This window comes from Indicator indicator, chromosome 14, assembly GCF_027791375.1.
Source record: "Indicator indicator isolate 239-I01 chromosome 14, UM_Iind_1.1, whole genome shotgun sequence".
Classification (NCBI taxonomy): Eukaryota; Metazoa; Chordata; class Aves; order Piciformes; family Indicatoridae; genus Indicator; species Indicator indicator.
Window position 1 is genome coordinate 18977047 of NC_072023.1, and position 21696 is coordinate 18998742.

At 37.1% G+C, this 21696-nt stretch overlaps 1 protein-coding gene across 17 annotated transcripts in view; it reads right to left on the minus strand.

Annotated features, from left to right (window-relative positions):
• C2CD5 (C2 calcium dependent domain containing 5) overlaps positions 1–21696 on the minus strand; it is a 57156-nt gene that overhangs the window by 29358 nt on the left and 6102 nt on the right. For 6 of the 17 annotated variants that reach the window (XM_054386929.1, XM_054386927.1, XM_054386925.1 and 3 more), the window contains 7 exons: positions 21374–21545; positions 19061–19156; positions 18378–18533; positions 16330–16528; positions 13580–13731; positions 8302–8387; positions 2046–2154 (listed from right to left, as the gene is read on the minus strand). In XM_054386929.1, the coding sequence (XP_054242904.1) occupies positions 2046–2154; positions 8302–8387; positions 13580–13731; positions 16330–16528; positions 18378–18533; positions 19061–19156; positions 21374–21545 (970 nt within the window). Of the gene's footprint in view, positions 1–228; positions 295–2045; positions 2155–7277; positions 7311–8301; positions 8388–10665; positions 10861–13579; positions 13732–14717; positions 14843–16329; positions 16529–18377; positions 18534–19060; positions 19157–21373; positions 21546–21696 lie in introns of those variants that run through there. The other 11 variants (XM_054386928.1, XM_054386924.1, XM_054386921.1 and 8 more) reach the window with 5 other exon arrangements.

The window sequence follows — 21696 nt, forward strand, 5'->3', positions numbered from 1 at the left end:
GATTAAAATTAAATTATTCTTAGCAATGCTATTTTTATACTGAAACAATCTTTTGCAATTTTAAAGAAAGCCTTTAACAACATGAAAACAAGACATTGAGGCATTTGATGATTAAACAGATTGCAATTTGAAGCGTTAACCTGAATATCCTACAGCATTTCTAAGAACTTCACTGAGCTGCCATAATTTCTGTCAGCATATGTAGTACTTGAATGACTAGTAAAATACCTGAATTGAAACTATTCCAGTCTAGCAGTTTGTATGATCTTGTGTTACCCATAATTCCGACAAAGGCTGAGTTCAAAACAGCAAATTAGTAGATCAGTTATAGGAGCAGAATAGTGAAAAAGAAAAAAACTACCAACAAGAACATAATTGACAACACCACTCCACAGGAACTGGAAAGACACAGACAGCAGAGTTAATAAGTGGCTGAAATAGGGAGAAAAAGGAGCATGCTATAGCAATCTAGTATAGAGCAATTATTGTCTTTCTTGATAAGTTCTCAATCCACCTTCTTGCCTCTTTTTCATTTTCCTGTTTAGTCACTTACCAGTTTGTTTCTTTTCATATTTTTACAGACTAAAATGCTTAGTATGAGCAGCACTGTAGCAAAATATTTTGTTGTATTTCTTCACCTTCCCTCCCATAGCCACGTGCCTTCATTCTTCCTTTTTTATTTCATTGGTTTGCAATATACTGAGTTCAAAGTACCATGCACCCTACATTCACTTGTCAGGAGTAATCTGCAAGTGCCACAAAAACACTGCAGAGACACTTAGCTGTGCAACTATGCATCTCTGTCTCATTTATTATACTGCTTTCAGTCAGATGGCAAAAATCAATGCAAGAAATCAGATTTTAAAACTCTGAGCATATCTCTGTTTTAATTCTGTCTTAAATAAGCTTAGCATACAGAACATTTTGCACATAGGTGAACTAGAAATCCGTTAAGATAGAGAAGGCTAAGGCAATTTTGTTGCTGAGTGGTACAGTACACTAAAAGATGGAATGCCATCCAGAGGGACCTGGACAGCATCTCATGAGGTTCAGCAAGGCCAAGTGCAAGGTCCTGCACCTAGGTCATGGCAATCCTAGATATGGTTTTAATTCAAATCAACTTTGGAATTTTATTTCATGTTGTCAGTTTACTCAATCTTCAGATCAGCAACAAGGTACCTGTTTGAAGAATTGCTTGCCTTTGGCCACAGGAAGAAGAAAGAAAAGCCAATTTATTTATTTTTTTAATTGAAGGCAATTTAAAAAATTGCTTTCAAAGATGCATTTGCCCAAAGCTTATTTTATTACTCCTGACTAGTGTATATGCAAAACTATGAGTGCTATTTGTTACTCTCCTGTTCTTCATTAAGAGCATTAACTCCAGCTTTTTACAGAGTACTCCTCAGCTTGTCTCAATGAATATAATGACAGAGTCTTCAGTGTCAAAAGTCACTTAATTTTGGTGGGAGAAGTAGGACATGCAAAATACACATGTTCCAGTACTGGGGTTCCTAAGTAAATATTCAATTAAAATCTTAAAAGTGTTATTCAGTATATGTTTTTAAGAAGAGAAACAAAGCTGCAAAGGTTTTATCAAAAGAGGTTAAAACATATATCAAGCTACATTGTAGTCATTAGTCTTAAGGATTTCAAGAGCTGAAAATAAGAAAACATTCATAGTTAAGATCAAGTATTTCATCTTAATTTTGTTCGAATCAAAAACTTGTAGAAGTTTTAATATTAAAAAGTGGTGAAAAAAATAACTAAATGCTCAATAATTCCAAGACAGTTTTTACTGCAAAGTCACTGGATTTCAAGTGCTTTGTAATTTCATTAACTTGCTGAGAAGTTTCCCACTAAACCCCTACTCTCTGAATACTGTTTTTCAAACTTAAGTGACTGTCTTAAAAATAGGGTGTTTTATAGACACTGTTAGAATTTATTCCTATCTATTCAAATACTTAGGTTATGAAGTTTTAAAGATCAAAAGTACATGATCACTACAACGGGATGTGAGCGAGGAAGCTGTTGTTGTGTGAACATACCAGGATTGTGAATGCGATCCAGGAGCTTCACAGACCGTGCGCTGACCACGCCACCAACGTGGACGAGAAAGCCTGGTGGAAAGGTCGTCAAGGTAAAAAATGGAAATTCCTGTTATGATTAAAAACAAACATCAAATGACTGCTTACCAACCACTACTGATTGCCAATAAACATGCAGTGAATTGATAACTTCCCTGAAATACAAGCAAAGCGGTTACACATTAAGCCAGACATGTCCTTTAGGCCTACTAAGCACTACGTAACCATTCACTGTCATATACCCATAGTGGGATAAAAGCAGAAGTATTATACAATGTAGTAATACTTTTCCCCCATAGAGTCGTATCTCAGCACAGTATTACTAATCAAAACTTCCACAACAAAGCCTCTACTGGTCCACTTTTAGGATGACAGCTAAAAAAATGTAACTCTGCTTTCATTAGTTAGTACAAAATAAAGGAAGATTTTTCTCCAGTTTTTAGGTTTTATTGTTATGGCTGACTGCAGTTTGAATCGTGAAGCACAAGGTAAACCAAACTGTAGTCTTGCAAGAATGATTCATAGATTCACAGCATGGTTTAGGTTGGAAGAGACCTTAAAGATCATCTAGTTCCAACCTCCCTGGCAGGGACATCTTCCATCAGACCAGGTTGCTCAAGGCCTCATCCAACCTGGCCTTGAAAACCTTCCAGGGAGGGGGCATGATAACTGCTTTATTACCAGAAAACATACATTAAAAAAAAAAAAAAACAACTGACTACTCTTCTAGTGTCATCAGCTCTAAATGTAACAAGTAAATACTCATCTTTAGCATGAAGAGTAAGTCCTTAAAATATAACTGTAAATTGTTGAACTAAGGAAGTTACCTTCCAATTAATTTGCATAAATCGATTCTTACCAATTCATAATTAAAATGAAGAATTAATGAGTTTCAGCAAATACATCAAAATGTAATTCATACAAGTAAGTGGTAACTGTAAATTTTTCGTAACACATATGATGAAGTAAAAGAGTGATCATAAACTCAGAAGATTTTCTTTTCTAGAGACATTCTCTGGCGTGTCTAATATCCAGCACACTTATGGGGGAAAGGCAATAGATTGATGTCTGACAATTCTAAATGCACAGAGGCAAAGAAAAGAAAAAAAACATGCAGTTATGGTTAAATGGAAAAAATAAATACCATAATTTTATATGAGAGAAAGTATAGTAAGAGATTCCTTTCTCACATACTTGAAGCACTTGCAACATTACAGTTAACTCAGCTTCTACCTAGACAGTGTACATGCTGCAGATTAAATGAAGACTACTGTTCTTCCAGCAATACATGGCATGAAAAATCCTCTTCAACTAAAGCCCAATGTAGATTTAAAAATTAGTACTTCAGAATTTTCCCATACTTGTTGTTAGAACTCCTGAAATTTTTAAAAGGCCCTACAAAGTTGAAATGTTCTGGATTTTCACTTTCAAAATTAATGGGCAAACTCTGAAATCAGCAACCACTATACCAACAACCAGAACAAAACAAAACCAAAACCAAATGCAAACACCATACAGCCCACAAAACACCAAGACCTGCAGTCATGCCCTATGATGCCACTAAAAAGCAAGATTTCACCATGATACTCTGCAAGCCTGCTCAGCTAATCTGGTGGGTTTTTTTAGGAGCACTGATGGGTCCCTATAGAGGATTACAGAAGAGATTCTCCCAGAATGTTCTACCACTCTGCAAAGTGCTTTGTAAGTTATCTCAACAGTCAGAATGCTCTGACTACACCACAGTCTGAGCTCCTTTTCTGCTTATTTTTCACGCCAAAGAATGGGGGGAAAAAAAACCCAGTACATCCACACATTGGTAGAACCCTTTTTTATCACTGTGGGTCTGTAAAATTCAACTGCTGAGTGATTCAGAGGTGTGCTGATAATATTTATTCCTCTAGAAGTCCAAGACACTCATTCTGCATAACATTTAAATATAACATACACGTTTGCTTTGTTCCTTGAATATAGCTTTCTTAGATTAAAATAATTAATTTTCCTAGAACTAGAGAAATCAGTAAGGTCTCCTGCATATGCCATCTATATGAAATTCCATTAAGCCTATACCATGTTTGTATTTTACATCCACAGACATGCTAAAGCAGTATGCAGTGAACAAAGTGAACAATACTCCATTCTCTCAAGCCTAAGCAAACCCAGTGCTTTTAAATCTAGCTTCCACCTAAGGCTGTGTAGTGCAAGTGATTTTAACACCACCAGACTTCCAGTTTGCCCAATTGCCTACATTACAAACGAAGAATAAAACTTCTAAAGTACCTACTTTGGTTTACCTCAATCAATATAGCAAATTAGACTAGGAGTTAATTTCAGCCACAGATAAACTGATAGATTCATAGAATGGTTTAGGTTGGAAGGGACCTTAAAGATCATCTAGTTCCAACCCCCCTTGCCATGGGCAGGGACACCTTCCACTGGACCAGGTTGCTCAAGGCCTCATCCAACCTGGCCTTGAACACCACCAGGGAGGGGGCATTCACAACATCCCCACACAACCTGTTCCAGTGTCTCACCACCCTCACTGGTAAGAATCTCTTCTTAATCTTCAGACTCAATCTGCCCTCCTCAATCTTAAAGCCATTCCCTCTTGTACTATCACAACAAGCCCTTGTAAAATCTGGGTAAGAGACTCACTGAACTACTCAAACATGCTTTTAGTTCATGAACATTAAATTTAGTCCATTAATGTCTCTCTCATTCTGATGCAGATGGAATTTCATCACTTCATATGATGGCAGGATGTTTTCCTCCTTCTTTAAAGGCTGAAGAGTTTTATTATTATATTAATCAAATACATTTTCCATCCTCAATCTGTAATCTGGTAATCTGTAATCCTTCAAAACTATAAAGATACACTTACTGTACAGTAAACAGAGGTCCATAATTGGAGGTGTCCATGCTGACTGCAGAGGAGTTGGACCTTTGAGGATCCCTTCCAACTCAACGCAACCTGTGAATCTGTTACTGTAATTTGCAGTAGCACCAATGTCATGTAAGCACAGACTATTTCAGGGTCTGAGAAGACACACTGATCTTAAAGTTTCCAAGCTACAGCTGAAGATGGTCAATCATCTCACCAGTACCAATTTACTACCAATACATAGTCACTGGCAGCAAAGACCCTGAACAAATTGTGATTGGTTTAAATCTCTGCAACTCCATAGAGATTTTATAGTAGGCACTTGGGGAAAGCTTGATAAGAAGTGTGCAAAAATCTTTGTTTATGACTTGTGTTTTAAAATGTTATGTATTTGCATACATGTATTGCTAGTATTATTCTTTTTAACTATGTTTCATACAAAGAGACACAAAATAATCAAAAAGCACATGGAACAAGGCTGCACACACATTTTATTTGGTGTTAGTGCCAGCTGAAGCAGTTCTCAGTTTCTCTTCCAGCCACTGACTCATTCCCATCATCGTACCATTCCCTCAGATAATGCTTGTAATGCTCTGGTAAATTCATAAAACTTTTGGGGTTGAACCACAGCAGTGAACTGGTCCACATGAAAATACTGGTAATTTCCTCACTGAATTATTTTTATTCTAAGCACATTTACTGCGCCATCTCACACGGTGGCCAAACATTCTTACAGGTTTTCTTCAACTGAACTGAGGGAATGGCCCGGATAGTAACGAGAAGTAGCTGGAAAGAAAAGTTAAGTCAGCATTTCAACCAGCAGAATCACCCAGAGAACTGCACTCTAACACAACAGTTATCTAGCAGCACTCTTCAGAGATGAAGATCAATAGCTCTCCATTTTGAAAAGGCAGCAGTAAAGATCTCTCAAGCGCGCGCGCGCAGAAAGCAAACGTGGAGGAATAAAACAGCATTTGTTCAAGTCAGCAGGGACAGAAAATATCATCAAGAGCGTCTGGCCAGTTCTACAGAAAGAGGATTATTTTTTTTAATGAGTAAAGTAAGCTCACGTTTTCCAACTGATGGAAATATAGCATATACACAAAAATATACATAACTGTGCCATAGTTACATTTACTATCTACAAGCATCACATGAATGGCTTAAAATATATCAATGTACAACATCACACAGATGTCTGTTTTCCACAGCTGGTATATTCTCCCCAAAAGAAACAGAGAATTACTATCCTGCCAACAAAATCTGTTGTGGTTTGCAATTTGGGTTATTTAATTAACACATTAAATCCACATTTGATTAAAAAAAAGGTGTGGAGACACCCAGTTAAAAGAACTGGGTTTACTATAGCATTACCATATGCCCAAACAAACCGAACTAAGTCTCAGAAGAATTTACTATATATCTAATGCATATGGAAACATATTCTACATATTGAATTTAGTCTTTGTTTTCCCGAATTAGCTAAGCCAGAGAAAGAAATATGCTCTGCGTATTGAATTTATTCTTTGTTTTCCCAAATTAGCGAAGCCAGACAAGTAACGAAAGTGCACAATTTATGTGTGCAAGATTAAGAGTTTTAATACTGTTTAATACTACTCATTCTAGTTAAGTAATTCAACCATAAAGTAACCTTAAGTAAGCATAGCAAAACCCAGCCAATATGGAACTTTCAAAGACAGTACGAACATATTTTTTCTACCAATTAACATTTGCATGCTTTGCTACATCGTAATCAATAACAAATCAATACTTTTCCATTCCATTTTCCAGTATTTTTTCCACTGGACAATACAGAGACCTTATCAAAGCAATGTGCAGATAATTCAAGCTTTAAAAATACATTAACTGCTCTTAATTTAGGTTTTTCATTGTTTTTAAGAAGCTTCCTAAGGAAATAACAGATAAGCCATGAAATGTTTGAGACATTAGCAAAGACAAAACTCAACAGAGAAAAGGCTCTTTGTAAAGTTTTTTTTTTTTAACAAGCTAAAACATTAAAAGCAAAAAGCCATGGGTTTGTGTTTAAAGAGAAATTAAAATTTTAACCAAAATGTACTATTTCAACTGAAATGTACCAACATGCAAAATACCAACTAAGCAAAAATATGCCAATCTGATAAATGCTCTTAAAAATAAGGGAACAAATGTAAGTAAAGCCCTGCAGAAACAAGGTAACAGAAATCTGCAAAACCCCACCCAAAAAAAAAAAAAGAAAAAAATCAAATAATTGTTGAGAAATCCTCAATACAAGGAAAAAAGGGCTACAAAGAGTCACACAACATTTTGGAACATACCCGCCTTCTACAGAACCTATGAGGCGATCCTCCCTTAGCAATGGATAACACAAAAAATGAGAAGAGAATCATCCACTTACTCCAAAGAGAAGCCATTCATTTATATTTTTTGTTTCCAACATACATATATGGTTCTATGTTAAGAAGTTCAGGCAGTCAGACATTGGACTTAAACAAGAATTAACTTCTGAATAGGAAAGCATTCACATTTTTTGCATCAAGACACCTCACTAATAACACACTGACAAATGGAATCTATAAAGTAGTAAGGACTCATTCCAAAATCGGAACAAGGAATTAAAACCACTCCAACAGTCTATTGAGCACAGTAACTGGCATTTTTCAGTCCTGCAGAGGTCCTACATAAAGCTGTACATCTCTGAAGCCCTTTCATTGCTTAGGAAAGGCTTTAGATTGAAGTTACTATTTTTTAAAGGCTGCATGCAGACCATTTCAGGTCTCCTAAATTATGCACCAACTCTATTTTTCAAAACTGACAGTTTTGGCAGTTACAAATGGTATTTTCACCTTGTTTCAAACTATTCCAATGTTTTCTGAATTTGCCTTCTGTAAAAACTAAATATGTGATGGTAAAATATTAAATTTACGCATTCATCAGTAACTTACAGAGCCTAAATAGCATTAATTTTTGTTGTAACTGTTTCTTCCAACACCAGCTGTAATCATAGAATGGTTTGGGTAAGAAGGGACCTACAAAGGTCATCTAAGTCCAATCCCCCTGCAGTCAGCAGGGACATCCTCAACTAGATCAAGTAGCTCAGAGCCCTGTAGCCTAATCACTTGAGAGCTGTGCACACTACACTTTTCTTAATGCTTTAGTAATATATTAAAGTTTAAATAATTTGTGTATAAAAGGGCTCAACATTTGCAATACATTTGCAATACATTTTCATACCTAAAAATCACACATATTTTAAAGCAGAAAGTAACAGAATACATTTAATGTACTACAAGATACATTTCCACTTTAGCAGATCAGGAATACAGGTTCAAAATGCCTTACCCTTTGTTCCAGAGCTGACTGAGTCTGTTGTCTTAAGAGAGTTTTAAATGGCCCCCCTTCTTTTCCAGCACTCCCACTGCCCATTCCTGAAGAGTATCAGTACAAACGACATTCAAAGAAACACATATTATCATTTGTAATCAAACTATGATTTTAAAATATATAAAGTAGTCATTGAAAACAGTCAAATTATCCCCACCAATTTAATTTCCAGGAAAACAAATGCTTAGTATCAGTTTAATTTGGGTTTGGGGAAGAATATTTTGGGGGTTGGTTTTCACAGGACATTTGGACAAAACTCCCCTGATCCAAGACCTTTTTCTGCTGCCAACCTGAATTTTAAAAAGCTACAATAAGACTCAAGGATCTGGGCTTGCCATTCTTTCCTATAGCATATAAACCTTGGGAGTTTTACCTACAATTTCAACAAGGCTCTACCATCTCTGCTTTTTCACAGAAGTTTCTACATCACCAGGTTTTCAGCTCTTCTCAAAAAGTGCTGCAAAGCCACCATTAATTCTTCACTGTTCAGTGATGCCTTTCTGCCAGTTTACTCCATAGTAGAGTATCTATCCCTCCTATCATTATTAATTTAATTTTTTAAAGTAATAAAATCTTGCTTTCTGTGAGTTTCAGAGTAATTCTGTCACTTTTCCTAACCACTGGGAGGAGACTCTCCACATCATTACAGCAGTAGCTGTTGCTTGATTGGGAGAAAGAAAATTGCAAAGGCAATGCACATCCTTTGATTTGAAATACAAACTCTGGGGAAAAAAGTAACATCACTTATTCTTATTTTCTTTAATATCTATGTACTGAAATATTCACCCACCTGATTCACTCAAATAAGGACTACTGCTCAACATTTAGAACTGCCACACATCTTTCATTACTCTACTTGCACACACATAACCTGCAAATTATCTGTAAACTAGAATCAGACAAAGCCAATTTTGCCTAATCTGGGTAATTCTCTCTTTCTTTCAGGTACTGAACTCCCAACATGACAATATATGAGCTTGTCTCAATACAGGAGCTCTTGTAAGAAAGTTTCTATCAGATGCACAAATATCTATGCTACAGAATTTTCTGTTATCAAGAAACTGTACTCATATAACTGTATTGTGATGCAGGTTATGTGTATGACAGCAAGTTATTTGCTCTGTGGTTAGAAATCACAAAAATAAAACACATACCAAGATTGTGGTTTTCCTAAAGAAAACACAATGTTGGTGAATCAGATTTTACTGGTAATATTTCATGCCTGAAGACATACTATCATTAGTATTTCTTGCATCTAAAACCATCAGTGCTAACTTGACAAAGCAAAAACACTCATTTTACATTATAAATGAGAGCACAGGATAAAAAAAAAAAAAAAAATCAGAAAGCAGCAGCAGCAGCAGGATGAAATACAAACACCACAGTGCAAGCAGTTAGGAGTGAAGCCAAGAATGTATTTTACAGAACTGATAATTTAACACAACAGTTCCTTCCTAGTTTCCTTTTCCTTCTGATCAAGCATCTAATAAACAGGAATGAGATTGTCCATATAAAGTGCAGGTTTTAACTAAAGGCTGGGACGACTGGAATTAATCATGTATCTTAATTCATTCCTAACATTGTCCAAAATTACTAGGCTATCATTATAGTATCATTTTTAACCAGTATTTTTAGCTGTTCTTGGATAAGGAAACAAAAATATTAGTATCTGTATAGTCCCATTAAGCAAGATTAAACTGCTTTTATTATATGGCATTGTTGTCAGGGACTATATGACATTAAATACAGACAAACATAGCATAAATACTGCACATGAAGCAAACTTAAAAAATATGAACTACAGAAAAAAAACAGTAATATCAACTATTTAAATCTATGAAAAAAATGCATGGCAGAGAAATGAAAAAGGAGGCAGTACAAAGAAAAAAGGTTTGTATGGGCATTAAGAGATTAAAAAGCAGAATTGCTAGCCATCTGATAGCCACTACATTCCAAAATGAATGAATTCATGAACAAGTGCTTGTTCCATGCAAAACACAGGAACATCGTGAAGAAAATGAAGTGGATTTAAAAAAAAAAGTAAATTATTTTAGTCCAATAACCAAAGGAAATTTTGCAAGAGAAAAGGAGAACGTTCTGTAGCATAAACTATGTATGTTTCAAATCCTCAAAATGCTGAAGCTGTTACAAGCTTCTGGGGCAGAGGTGAGAGATGGTACAAATAGTCACATAGCCAGCAGTTTTCAGAGGCTAATTGAACAAAAACAAAGGTTATAGAAGGCTGTGTGTTAAATGCCCCTATATCAAGTAATAACATTTCCTTAAAAGTTTGTTTAAAAGGCCATAATAGATTGATCCTACCAGAGGCAGCCAGAAGCAGCTCTTCAGTGAAAGAAACACTTTTCCTCAGAACAACTGGGCTGACATGGCTAGAGTGTAGAGGGTTAAGGCTAGACCCCGAGAAGAGGAGACAGGACTTTTTAGGATGTGGGGAGACACAAGAGAGTGTAGGGGAGCTGGGAAACAGGAAAGTCCTAGGTCCCTGTGGGGAAGGTGCTGTAGAGGAAAGTAATAGAGACAAAGAGATGTAGATTAAGAAGATGACTAAAGAAACAGAAGGAAGAAATCAAAATGAAGCATTTTTTTTTCTCCAAATGAACCAGCACTTACTGCTGTTTCTCAACAAACAAAGAAATGGAATGACAATACAGTTCCACAATGTGAATGAGAAGCATGTTCTAAAAAATCATGACTAATTTACTTGTAATTCGTTGAGGGTTTTTTGAGCCATAGTAACCTATCTTTTAATCTTAAATTTTATACAAAATTTGCTAATAAATGCTATGGAATAAAGGCTAAACCCCACCATCTGCTCACACACTTTATATGACCACTTTCGTTATTTAGTTATAAAAAGCTGTTTTCCAGACAAGTCATGGGTTTATGATTTTTAGAGTCATACACTTGTAGAATTTTAAGTTCCCCAACAAAAAGTTTACACCTTCTCAATTTCCTCCAAACACAGACTACATCATATCAAAATGTATTACCTGATGAAAATATATCCTGGTTTTTGTCAGCCTCTTATTTCTGTTGTTTTGCAGTGCCATAAAATTTACCACTACTCACAGAAGTCATCTAACTTCAAACCAAAACAAACTTTCTCAGCACAGACTGCTTTGCCTTCATATTTAGAGCAGATATAGACCAGAATGGATAACACAATCACAACTGTATTTTATAAAACACATTAAGTTTGTGGTCTCCTGAAAACTAGATGCTTAAGCAGATCTAAGTTTTAATCTCCTCTATTTATTCATATTGTCAAATTGTGGTGTCTGCACTCTTTTTCCAGGTTAGCCTCCATCTCAAGCATCTGAACACACTAGCTACCCAAGAAATAAAGAGTAATATAATGTACTGAGAAATATCAGAAAATATGTAATTTTACACATCAGTCATACTAAGTAACAGGCATCTCACATTTGACAATGCTTAAAGCATCATGTATTTGTCCTTTTTTAAAGCAAAACAAAGTATCATCAACTTTCACGCTGAAATATCCGAGGTCTTAGGAAATGAAAACCAGACCTCTAACCATAGCATTTAGCTTATTAATTTAGCATGCTCTGGAAGTAACTTCTGCAATTGATCAATTCTTTGGTAAAAGATAAAACAACTCAAGAGAAACTGATCTTTTCATGGAATTCACAGATTCATCAAATGGTTTAGGTTGGAAAGGACCTTGAAGGTCATCTATTTCCACCCCCCCCGCCATGGGCAGGGACACCTTCCACTACAACAGATTGCTCAAGGCCTCATCCAACCTAGCCTTGAACACCTCCAGGGAAGGGGCATCCACGACCTCCTCCCTGGGAAACCTGTTCCAGTGCCTCACCACCCTCACTGTCAAGAATTTCTCCAGTCTAAATCTGCTCTCCTCAAGCTTCAACTCATTGCCCCTAGTCCTATCACTGCAGGCCTTTGAAAATAGTGCCTTCTCCAGCCTTCTTGTAGGCCCCCTTCAGGTACTGGAAGGCTGCTCTAAAATCTCTCTGGAACCTTCTCTTCTCCAGGCTGAACAATTCCAACTCTTGCAGCCTGCCCCAAGCCTCACAGACCATCAAGTCAAATCAAATATTTTAAAATGCTTAAATATTGTCTAGATTAGATGGAGACAGAAATGTTCTGAGTTTCAAATACCACAATTTAAAACAGCATTTTAAAAAGCAACCGAACTTTTACCAACAATTCTGCAAAATACTTTGCCCTGCAGTAGCAAAGTTCAGGTCATCGGTCACATATTAGAGGTAATAACTCTGAGTTGTGCTAACATTATCACTGACATGATTCTAACCACAGACTGAAAAATAAGGAGGGAGGAAACAAAAAACTTGAAGAAATTATGATAGACCAATGGAGAAAAAAAAATGCTTTTTGAAGACGTCTGGAGTACAATTTAAGGTACTTTCAAAATGCATACACTGTATGTAAAGCTCTTCTCTTCTGCAGGCTGAACAACCCCAGCTCCCTCAGTCTGTCCCCCTAGGGAAGGTTCTCCAGCCCTCTGATCATTATTGTGGCCCTCCTCTGGACCCACTCCAGGAGTTTCAGGTCCTTCTTATCCTGGGAGCACCACAAGTGGGCACAGTGCTCCAAGTGGGGTCTCAGCAGAGCAGAGCAGAGGGGCAGAATCCCCTTCCTGTGCTGCTGCTCTCCCCACTTGGGATGCAGCCCAGCACACAGCTGTCTCTTGGGCTGCCAGTGACCAGTGCTGGCTCCTGGGGAGTTTGTCACCAACTGACATGCCCAAGTCCTTCTCCTCAAGGCTGCTCTTGAGCCACTCCTCATCCAGCCTGGATCTGTGCTTGGGATTGCCCTGGCCCAGGTGTAGGACCTTGCACGTGGCCCTGTTGAACTTCATGAGACTGGCTTGGGCCCACCTCTCAAACGATGTATTCCCATGATTTGTGATATGAAGGAAATAATAAAACAGTTATTACTCAGAGCATTAAGGGAGTCCTAAGATGATTTATGGCAACCTAAATCCAACTGTGTTGTAAAAGTAATTTTAACATTATCCAGAATAGTGGAAATATAGGCAGGATTTGATTTTTCACCCTACAGAAACCTTTTCAAACTTGGGGCGTGCTATTTGAAGTCTCCAATTTCCACATCATTTTGACAACTTAAATGCCAAAAAACAAAAAGGGGTTGAATGAAAATATAAAAAGAGAAACACAAATTAAACAAAAAGTGGGTGGAAGTGCCTTACCAGTTTTGGGTGTCAAACTCAAATCTGTGTCAGAAGAAGAGGACTGTCGACTGTAGGACTTGGAAGGTGAAAAGGAATAGGTTTGGTTTTTCAGAGGGGTGGAGGGTCCTGATGAATGAGTATTGGGATTGGGATCTTCATTGAAGGGAATCCTGCCAGAAGAAGGTGGAAACATATTCAGTAATCCTGTGCCAAAGGACCTGGCTGACAGCAGCATGATCCAAACACCAGGATGGGATTGGGGCAGGGCCAGCAGCTATTCCTTAGGTGAAAGACTGGGGATGAGGCCTGAGGCAAAGAAGTGCTGGTTTACCCATTCAGCATTCTACAGATAAGATGCTGATAATCTACAATGAAACAATTAAGCCAAATGAAAGCCATGAGATGCGACAAAAAATTATATATATATATATATGCAAAAGAAAATTAAAAACCATTAATGACTTTAAAATCTGGTCAAATACACAATGTTTTGAGTTAGTTGACTAAAGAAAAAATTATTTCAAATTATATTTGTGTTTATACATATCCATACATTTATGTATATACACACATATGCATTTTAAGGAAAAAAAAAATGTTTCCTTATCCTATAGCATCAGCAGCATGCCACAGCTAAAAACAGAGCAAAGAGGAGAATCTTTATGGGAACAACTATATTGACATACAGTTCACTTATGCAGATTGACTTACCTTCTCCCTAAACCCATCTCTTCCACAAATGGCACATACCCTTCCTGTAACCATTTTAAACTCAATCTCTGAGATATGGATTATGCTTGAAAGCAATTATGAATTCCAATCAAAATAACCCCATCCCCCAGTGACTGTAAAACAGTGAATGTTCCCCAGATACATCAACTTCTTATATTTACTTCATTTCTTCTGAAGTTACCAAGCTAAAAAGAAGAGTGTGGCTTTGTGGAAGAGACTCGGGTACATTCTCAAGAAACTATTGCCTTTGTTTCAGCAGCTGCACACAGAGTAGTTCCTCAGTGACAAAAGAAGGTGTCTCCATGAGAAAATGAGGGAGAAAAGATGGGTGGTACCTGCCTACACTGCCTGCCTGCCTGCACTTTGCGACCACTGTGCCTGTGGCCTGCCTTTCCCCAGCTCTTGAGTCTGAGCAGTCTCGTACCAGTGTAGATGAGAGTGGGAACAGACACAGAGAAGTTCTGAGTAAGTCGTGAGCCAGTAGCAGTGTGAATTGGGCTGTTGTGAGTCGAGCGGCATCCATGGCTTGGCGGATGAACCAGCGGAGACCTGAGAGAATTTGCAGCCAAGGTGGAAGAAAAGAAAACAATACATACAAACAGGTTGCAAAGTTATGTTATAAATGATTTCAGGGAAGTTTAGCTAGAGGAGATCTCTTACTTTAAGCAGACTCTAAGAATTTAAATTCCTAGCATGCAAGAGTCCAGATGAAATAAAAAGAGAGAAAGGAACAGTAAGCACTAGCTCTTGAATGTGCAATTGTTTCTTTGGCACCACCAAGTTAGTAAAGCCAAGAACAAGAAGCATTAGCTGATTTTACTGGCTTTGAGAGACACTCCCATTTTTTTCAGACTGAGAGACTGACAATATTCACCATCGAGCTGAACATGCCACTAAGTGGGGGGTGGGATTTCCACATTTTGTTTGAGAATGAAAGCTACTGATTTATTTATGAATGCATTTTAAGTTAGTAGTTACCAGGTCCACCTTTTTTTTTTCTTCTCCTTTTTTCCTTAAAATCACCACTGTTATATTATGCTGTATTGTATCCAGAAGCTCTTTTGATGGCAAATTTTTAAAGACAAGTTTGACAAGCTATGATTTGAAATAGAAACCAGTAATTTTGAGAAGTCAAAGCATACTGCTCCCTGCATGAAAAAAAAAAGCCTAATAATTACTGCAGTAACACAACAGTTCACATTACCAAAAATGCCTAATTCAATTAATATCTCTGGAAACACAGTGTGAGTAGTACAATTTTTGGTGCCTTTTGTTCTTCCAGAAATCGTATTGCTCTACCAAACAGAAAATCACTAATTTCTCCAAGCAGCAAAGTAGTAACAATTTGAAGAAGACTGCACATCCTTTTCTATTAATTTATAGGCAGACTGAAAATTGCATTTGAACTCTGTTTGGTGCTGCAATAAATACAAACATCCAGAAACTCTACCTCTCATCATAAAGTTTTCTCTGCAAGAACTGTTTTGTTGTTTTGCAATAGCCCTACTTGTTCTGCAAGAGTAAAAAGCAAAGCACACAAGAAAAGACAAGATTACTTCAGGATCATTCTCTAAATCACAGAGAGAACCGTCTGAATTCAAAAATCTATCTTTTCTTACATGCTCAGCATAAATGCTTAAACCTTATTGTACTGAACTTGGGAAAATCCTGAGAAGGCATATCATAAGAAGTCTTCACATAGGTGTATATTGTGCAAAAATGGAGTCAAAACAGATCTAATTATTAGTTAGAAAATCAGAGGATCACAACCCAAGGACACGTGTAATACCATTGCTATATAAACCCAAGAATGTCATATTAAGTAAGGATTACCACTCCACCTTCTAAAGAAATAACAGAAATAACTCAACCTAAACCATTCCCAAATTGTGGAACATAAACTTAGTTGCAGACGAATAAAACTACAAAAGAGAAAACAAATTCCGGGGGAAAAAAAATATCACGTTGATTATGTAAAACTGAATGAGTATGAAGTATGAAACTTGTTTCCCTACAAACTATTAACTCATACTTACTCCTTCATTTCTTTAGATGGGGAGTTACATGCAGGTAAGAATGCTGATGTGTTACTTAATTTATCCAACGTGCAGGCTGTTCCTATGGCTCGCACTACGAGTCCAGACTCTCCCTCCAAATCAAAACACTGCAAATAACCAACAACAGCATTTCCTCTCATTTCAAGCACCTTCAAGCCAATCTTCCTTTGTAATTCACCTACAAAACAAAATGTAAAGAGCTCTTAATTGCCATGAACTCTACCAGTTCTCTCTTGTGATTTCTGGCCTCTGCTTTTGGAATTGTCAACAAAGTCAGTAAAACAGGTAACAGATCCAACTTCATACAATTATGCCAAGCAGCTGGTTGCAATCTCTGTCTCCAGCAACAAGTGTGATATTGATGATTTGCACAGCATTTCTTCCTTTTTTCTCTAAATTTAATTGCCAAAACAACTTGTTATTTCAAAAATGTTTTCTCTTTATTTTCATTAGGTTTTTCTTTTATTTAGAGAGAAAAAGATGGTCAAGAGGTGTGCTAGAACACAATTAAGTTTCTAAATACTTCATCCAGTTCAGAACACAGCAGCTTTGAAATTCATAGAATCATAGAATGGTTTGGGTTGGAAGGAACCTCCAAAGGTCATCTAGACCAACCCCCTTGCAGTCAGCAGGGACACCCTCCACTAGATCAGGTCATTCTGTCAAGCCTGCCTTTGAGTATGTCCAGGGATGAGGCCTCAACTACATCCATAGGCAACCTGTTGCACCAAATAAACAAAATGTGATTCTCATCACACTCAACAAAATGTGCCACTCACTCTGAAGACAGAAGGTGGTACTTCTCCATTAGCTGCACAAAAAGATGGAAAGACTGTAGCTGTCAGATCATGGTCTGCCATAGATGCTTTCTTAGCAAATTTAAATTAAAAAAAAAAAAAAAAAATATATATAGTTAGACAGCCTTAGTAATACCAGGTGGAAAATACCACCCCCCTTCTGATGAAAATAAAAGATTTCCAAAATCCTGTTAACAAGCTGAAAAAAACCTGTCACAGAATAACCTCACAGTCCCAATATCAGTAACTTTCAGAAATCAAGTGGAATGAAATTCATAGAATGGATTAGGTTGGAAAGGATGTTAAAGATCATTTAGTTCCAACCCACCTGCCATGGCGAAGGACACCATCTGCTAGAAGAGGTTGCTCAAGGCCTCATCAACCCAGCCTGGCCTTGAACACCTACAGGAAAGGGGCATCCATGACCTCCCTGGGCAACTTGTTCCAGCGTCTCACCACCCTCACTGGAAAGAATTTCTGCCTAATCTCCAGTCTAAATCTGCATTCCTCAAGCTTCAATCCATTCCCTCTTGTCCTATCACTACTACGCCTTGTAAAAAGTCCCTTCCTGGTTTTCTTGTAGGCCCCCTTCAGGTACTGGAGGGCTGCTCTAAGTTCTCCTTGGAACCTTCACTTCTGCAGGCTGAACAGCCCCAACTCCCTCAGTCTGTCCCCATAGGGGAGATTCTCCAATCCTCTGATCATCTTCGTGGTCCTCCTCAAGACCCCCTTTATAGCAGCTCCATGTCTCTCATATGCTTGGGGCCCCAGAGCTGAACACAGTACTTCAGGTGAGGTCTCCCAGGAGCAGAGTAGTGAGGCAGAATCACCTCCCTTGACCTGCTGGCCACACCTCTTTTGATGAAGCCCAGGATGTGATTATACTTCAAAGTAGTTCAAAGAGAATGGAGTAGTTCTGTAATTTAATTGAGTAAAAATTCTAGTAATACTTCTCATATAGATTAAGAACATCTTCAACAGAAGTTTCACAGGTTTCTATGACCTTGCTATAAGCAACCAAGAAATGAGACAGCAGCATGGCCTCAGCAGGAAGTCAGCCAGCCATACCAGTCATCAGTTATGGCCTTTTAAAACAGAAGACACTATGAACTGAAAAAAATAGGCATAATTAATATCAAAAAATCATACACAATCTTAAGTGAGTCATTTGTTTCAGTACTGAGTATTTTTTAAAGCAGCAATAATCATTACAGCCTATGTGTTTAATACCTGACATGAGTGAAATAAGCCTTTGTCTAGCCTCATTTGATGCCCTTGGTGTACGAATTCGGTCTATCCACTGGTATTCTGGGTCTTCATTAACCACAAGTTCTTCCACAAATCCATGAATTATTACTGCTCTGTAACACTTAGGAATAGATGTAGCTGTTTAAAAATATAAATAAAAATAAGACGTGAATTTATAAGGCAAGAATTCCACACAAAAAAAAAACAAACATAAAATTACACACAAAAAGAGACTTCAGAAAGCAATCCACACGACTTTCTGCTAAAATGTGGCTGTACCCAGGCAGTTTTTTTCTGAGACCCTGCAACACCAAGAAGAGAATTGTCCAGTGTATCAGTTACAACATGTACCATTGTGAAACCTTTTCACTTTGTGCCTCTTTAGGAGGATGTGTGCACAAAATAACACAATGTATGTATGCACATGTACTGAAATGCAGCTTAAGAAAGGTAAGGGAGGGGAAAAAAATATTTCCAGTGTTTTGAAATACGAACAGTAAAAACTCAATAAAGAACATTTTTCTGCATTTGCTACTGGCTTCAACATAATTTCCACTGGGCTTATGCAATGAGCTGGTGAAAGAAGGGAAACTGACAGCATGTGTAGGAAAAAAGTGGAAAGGGAGGAAGTTTTCTGTTAAAATAAACTTTTTTCTTCTACTTACTGCAAAAAAACTTGACTCCACAAGATGACTGTCTAAATCTGTTTAAATCATTGAAGAGATCTACTTTCACCACCACATTGATCTCCCCACGTATACCTACAAATAAAAAACACGAAAAATGAGAAGATGTATCAAGAAAAAAAAATTACAAAACAAGCTCTATTAATTATTCCCTATTATTAGCAATTAACACAGTTTCTATTGCCAGTTAGTTTCTGCAAAGAATGTACTATAACTCTGCTAGAATCATTCTGTTCAACTGGCACTTCCATGTTAATTCGAGCCTGGACCAGAAAGGCAGGCAGATGTTTCCTTGTCATCTCCTTGCTGACTAAGTTTCTACTTCTGCCAAGTCTTTGAGGTTGAAGCTATGCAAGCAACAGTACTCAGATACATGCTGCACCAAACAGGACTTTAGAAGAATGGCACTGTTAAAAAGAGAAGCCATCAGCCTCCTGATACTGTAGCGTGCAAGTGCCTCTCTGCTCCTTTGCCCTGCACCATCAGTGCAGAAAGGGTATAAAAAAAAAAAAAAAAAAATCACTATTTAAGGACTGTGACTGTCTCAAGATACCCTTAGTACAAGAGGCTGGAAATACTAACTTTGTGCTGAAGTCATGCCCACATCACAACCCTCTGACCAACACCAAAAGGCTTTTACATGTTCTCCCTGAAATGGTTTTAAAATCACAGTAAAAGTATTCTGAAGTTCAACTCAATGAGAAGATTTATGGTTTGTTCTAGAACCACAAAGTGGTACAGTAAATGTTTCTAAAATACTTTGACTATGAGAAGGAAAGTATAAAAAGAAGGGACTACAGACTCTTTATATACATTTTGGGCCACAATTAAACCTTGCTAATAATGGAGTATTTCCTCAACATACAGCCGTTCCTTTTAGATTTTTCTACTTTCCTGTTCTGAGCTTTTTCTTCTTTTTACCCCACCCAGTAACAAATCTATTTTGTGTATTATAGGTTCTGACATATTGAGGACCAAAATTCTTGATGAGTCTGATCTTCAAAGCCTATATCACATAAGTATATGACAAGTATATGACTCAGACAAAAACATTTGAGCTGGAGACTGAATTTGGGAATAGAATCACCTAGATATATCTTCCAAAATGCCCACAGAAAGACGACTTCAGTCACTACAGGAGGAGGTGCTTCAGGTTTAATTAATTTTACAAATAATGAAAAAAAAATTGCACCTCAGGATGATTATCTGTAAATATAGATCAACAGATAAACAATAGATGCTTCCTTAAAAAAATAGTCAATACAGTTTGCCAAGAATCAGGATAATTAGAAACTACTGCAGAAAAGTTCAGTAATGCTATTTTTACTTAGATTTAAAAAACCCAAGCTGTGAAATACTAAGGGATCTAGAAAAAATATAGAGAAATCTAATTCTCTCTGACATACAAGTTGTACACATCCCAAGACAAGTGTTCACCGTATTTTACTTCAAAACAAAATGTATGATTAGAAAATATGAACAAACAGGTAAGAAAAATGCACATGTTATTTCTCCAAAAACTCTTCAACGTAATAGTTTTAAATACGAAAAATACTTTGCATTAGCTAAGATTACTATCTAGCAAAACATATCATTTCCCAATAATGACTTATAATTAGTTTTTAACACTGTTAGGCCATTTAATTCTCAGCGGATAATAAACGAGGGTGGCAACAATAAACACAGAGATGTTCTGCAACAAGGTATTCAAGCAGCAAGCTACTTGCTGTAAGTCAACCTTGATTTTCTGGGACAAAAGTTCTCTTTCATTAAAAGCAAAGGCAAAAATACCATTAACTTCATCTTCTCAGACCTTCAAGATATTCTGACAAAATCTGTCTAGCACTGAGAGTACTTTCTGCAAAGAAAAAGAATTTCATCCTGTACTTTATGCTGAAGATGTGTCACATCCTGTCCCTTCATCTCAAGTAAAGTTTATCCAACATCCCAGGAAGGCACAGCCCAAGTGACTTCAGCATAAGCATATTCTTTTAGTAAACATGTGGTAATTGAAGAGGTGTGTCTGGGTCTTTTTGTTTAATCTGAATTTTGCAGCAACTATTTTAAATACCACAAGTTCTGTGGAAGGTGTTCTGCCAAGCACTAATTTGATCTACTATGCCAGAAATTCTCTTCTGCCAGAAATAAGGCAAACAATGCCAGAAAAACAGCTTTCCATCTCCCAAGGCTAAAAGTATTACAAAGTTCTGAAAACAGCTTACAGAAATGAAGACTAAAAATCAGATTACATTTCAAACAACATTGCTTCACTTTCAAGTTAGCAAATCTTACCATGAATGGTATCATAAATAGGAAACCATCCTGAAATAACTGTAGCTGCTTCACTGTAGAGCAAAGGATCAATATCTATGTACACTTTGCCAATGGCATCATTAGCACTGTAGGTGTCATGATCAAGAACTGTGATCTGGAGAGGCTCATCTTGTAGCTCTTCATCATCTACCTACAAACAAATATTTACATGGAATTGGAGTGGAGTTTTTTAATGCAGAGAAACACTACTGAAAAATCAATGCAATAAAGAGGAGAGTTAGTCATATGCAGTGACCTAACACAGACAAATCTGTAATTTCAATTTCCTGTACCCAAATAAT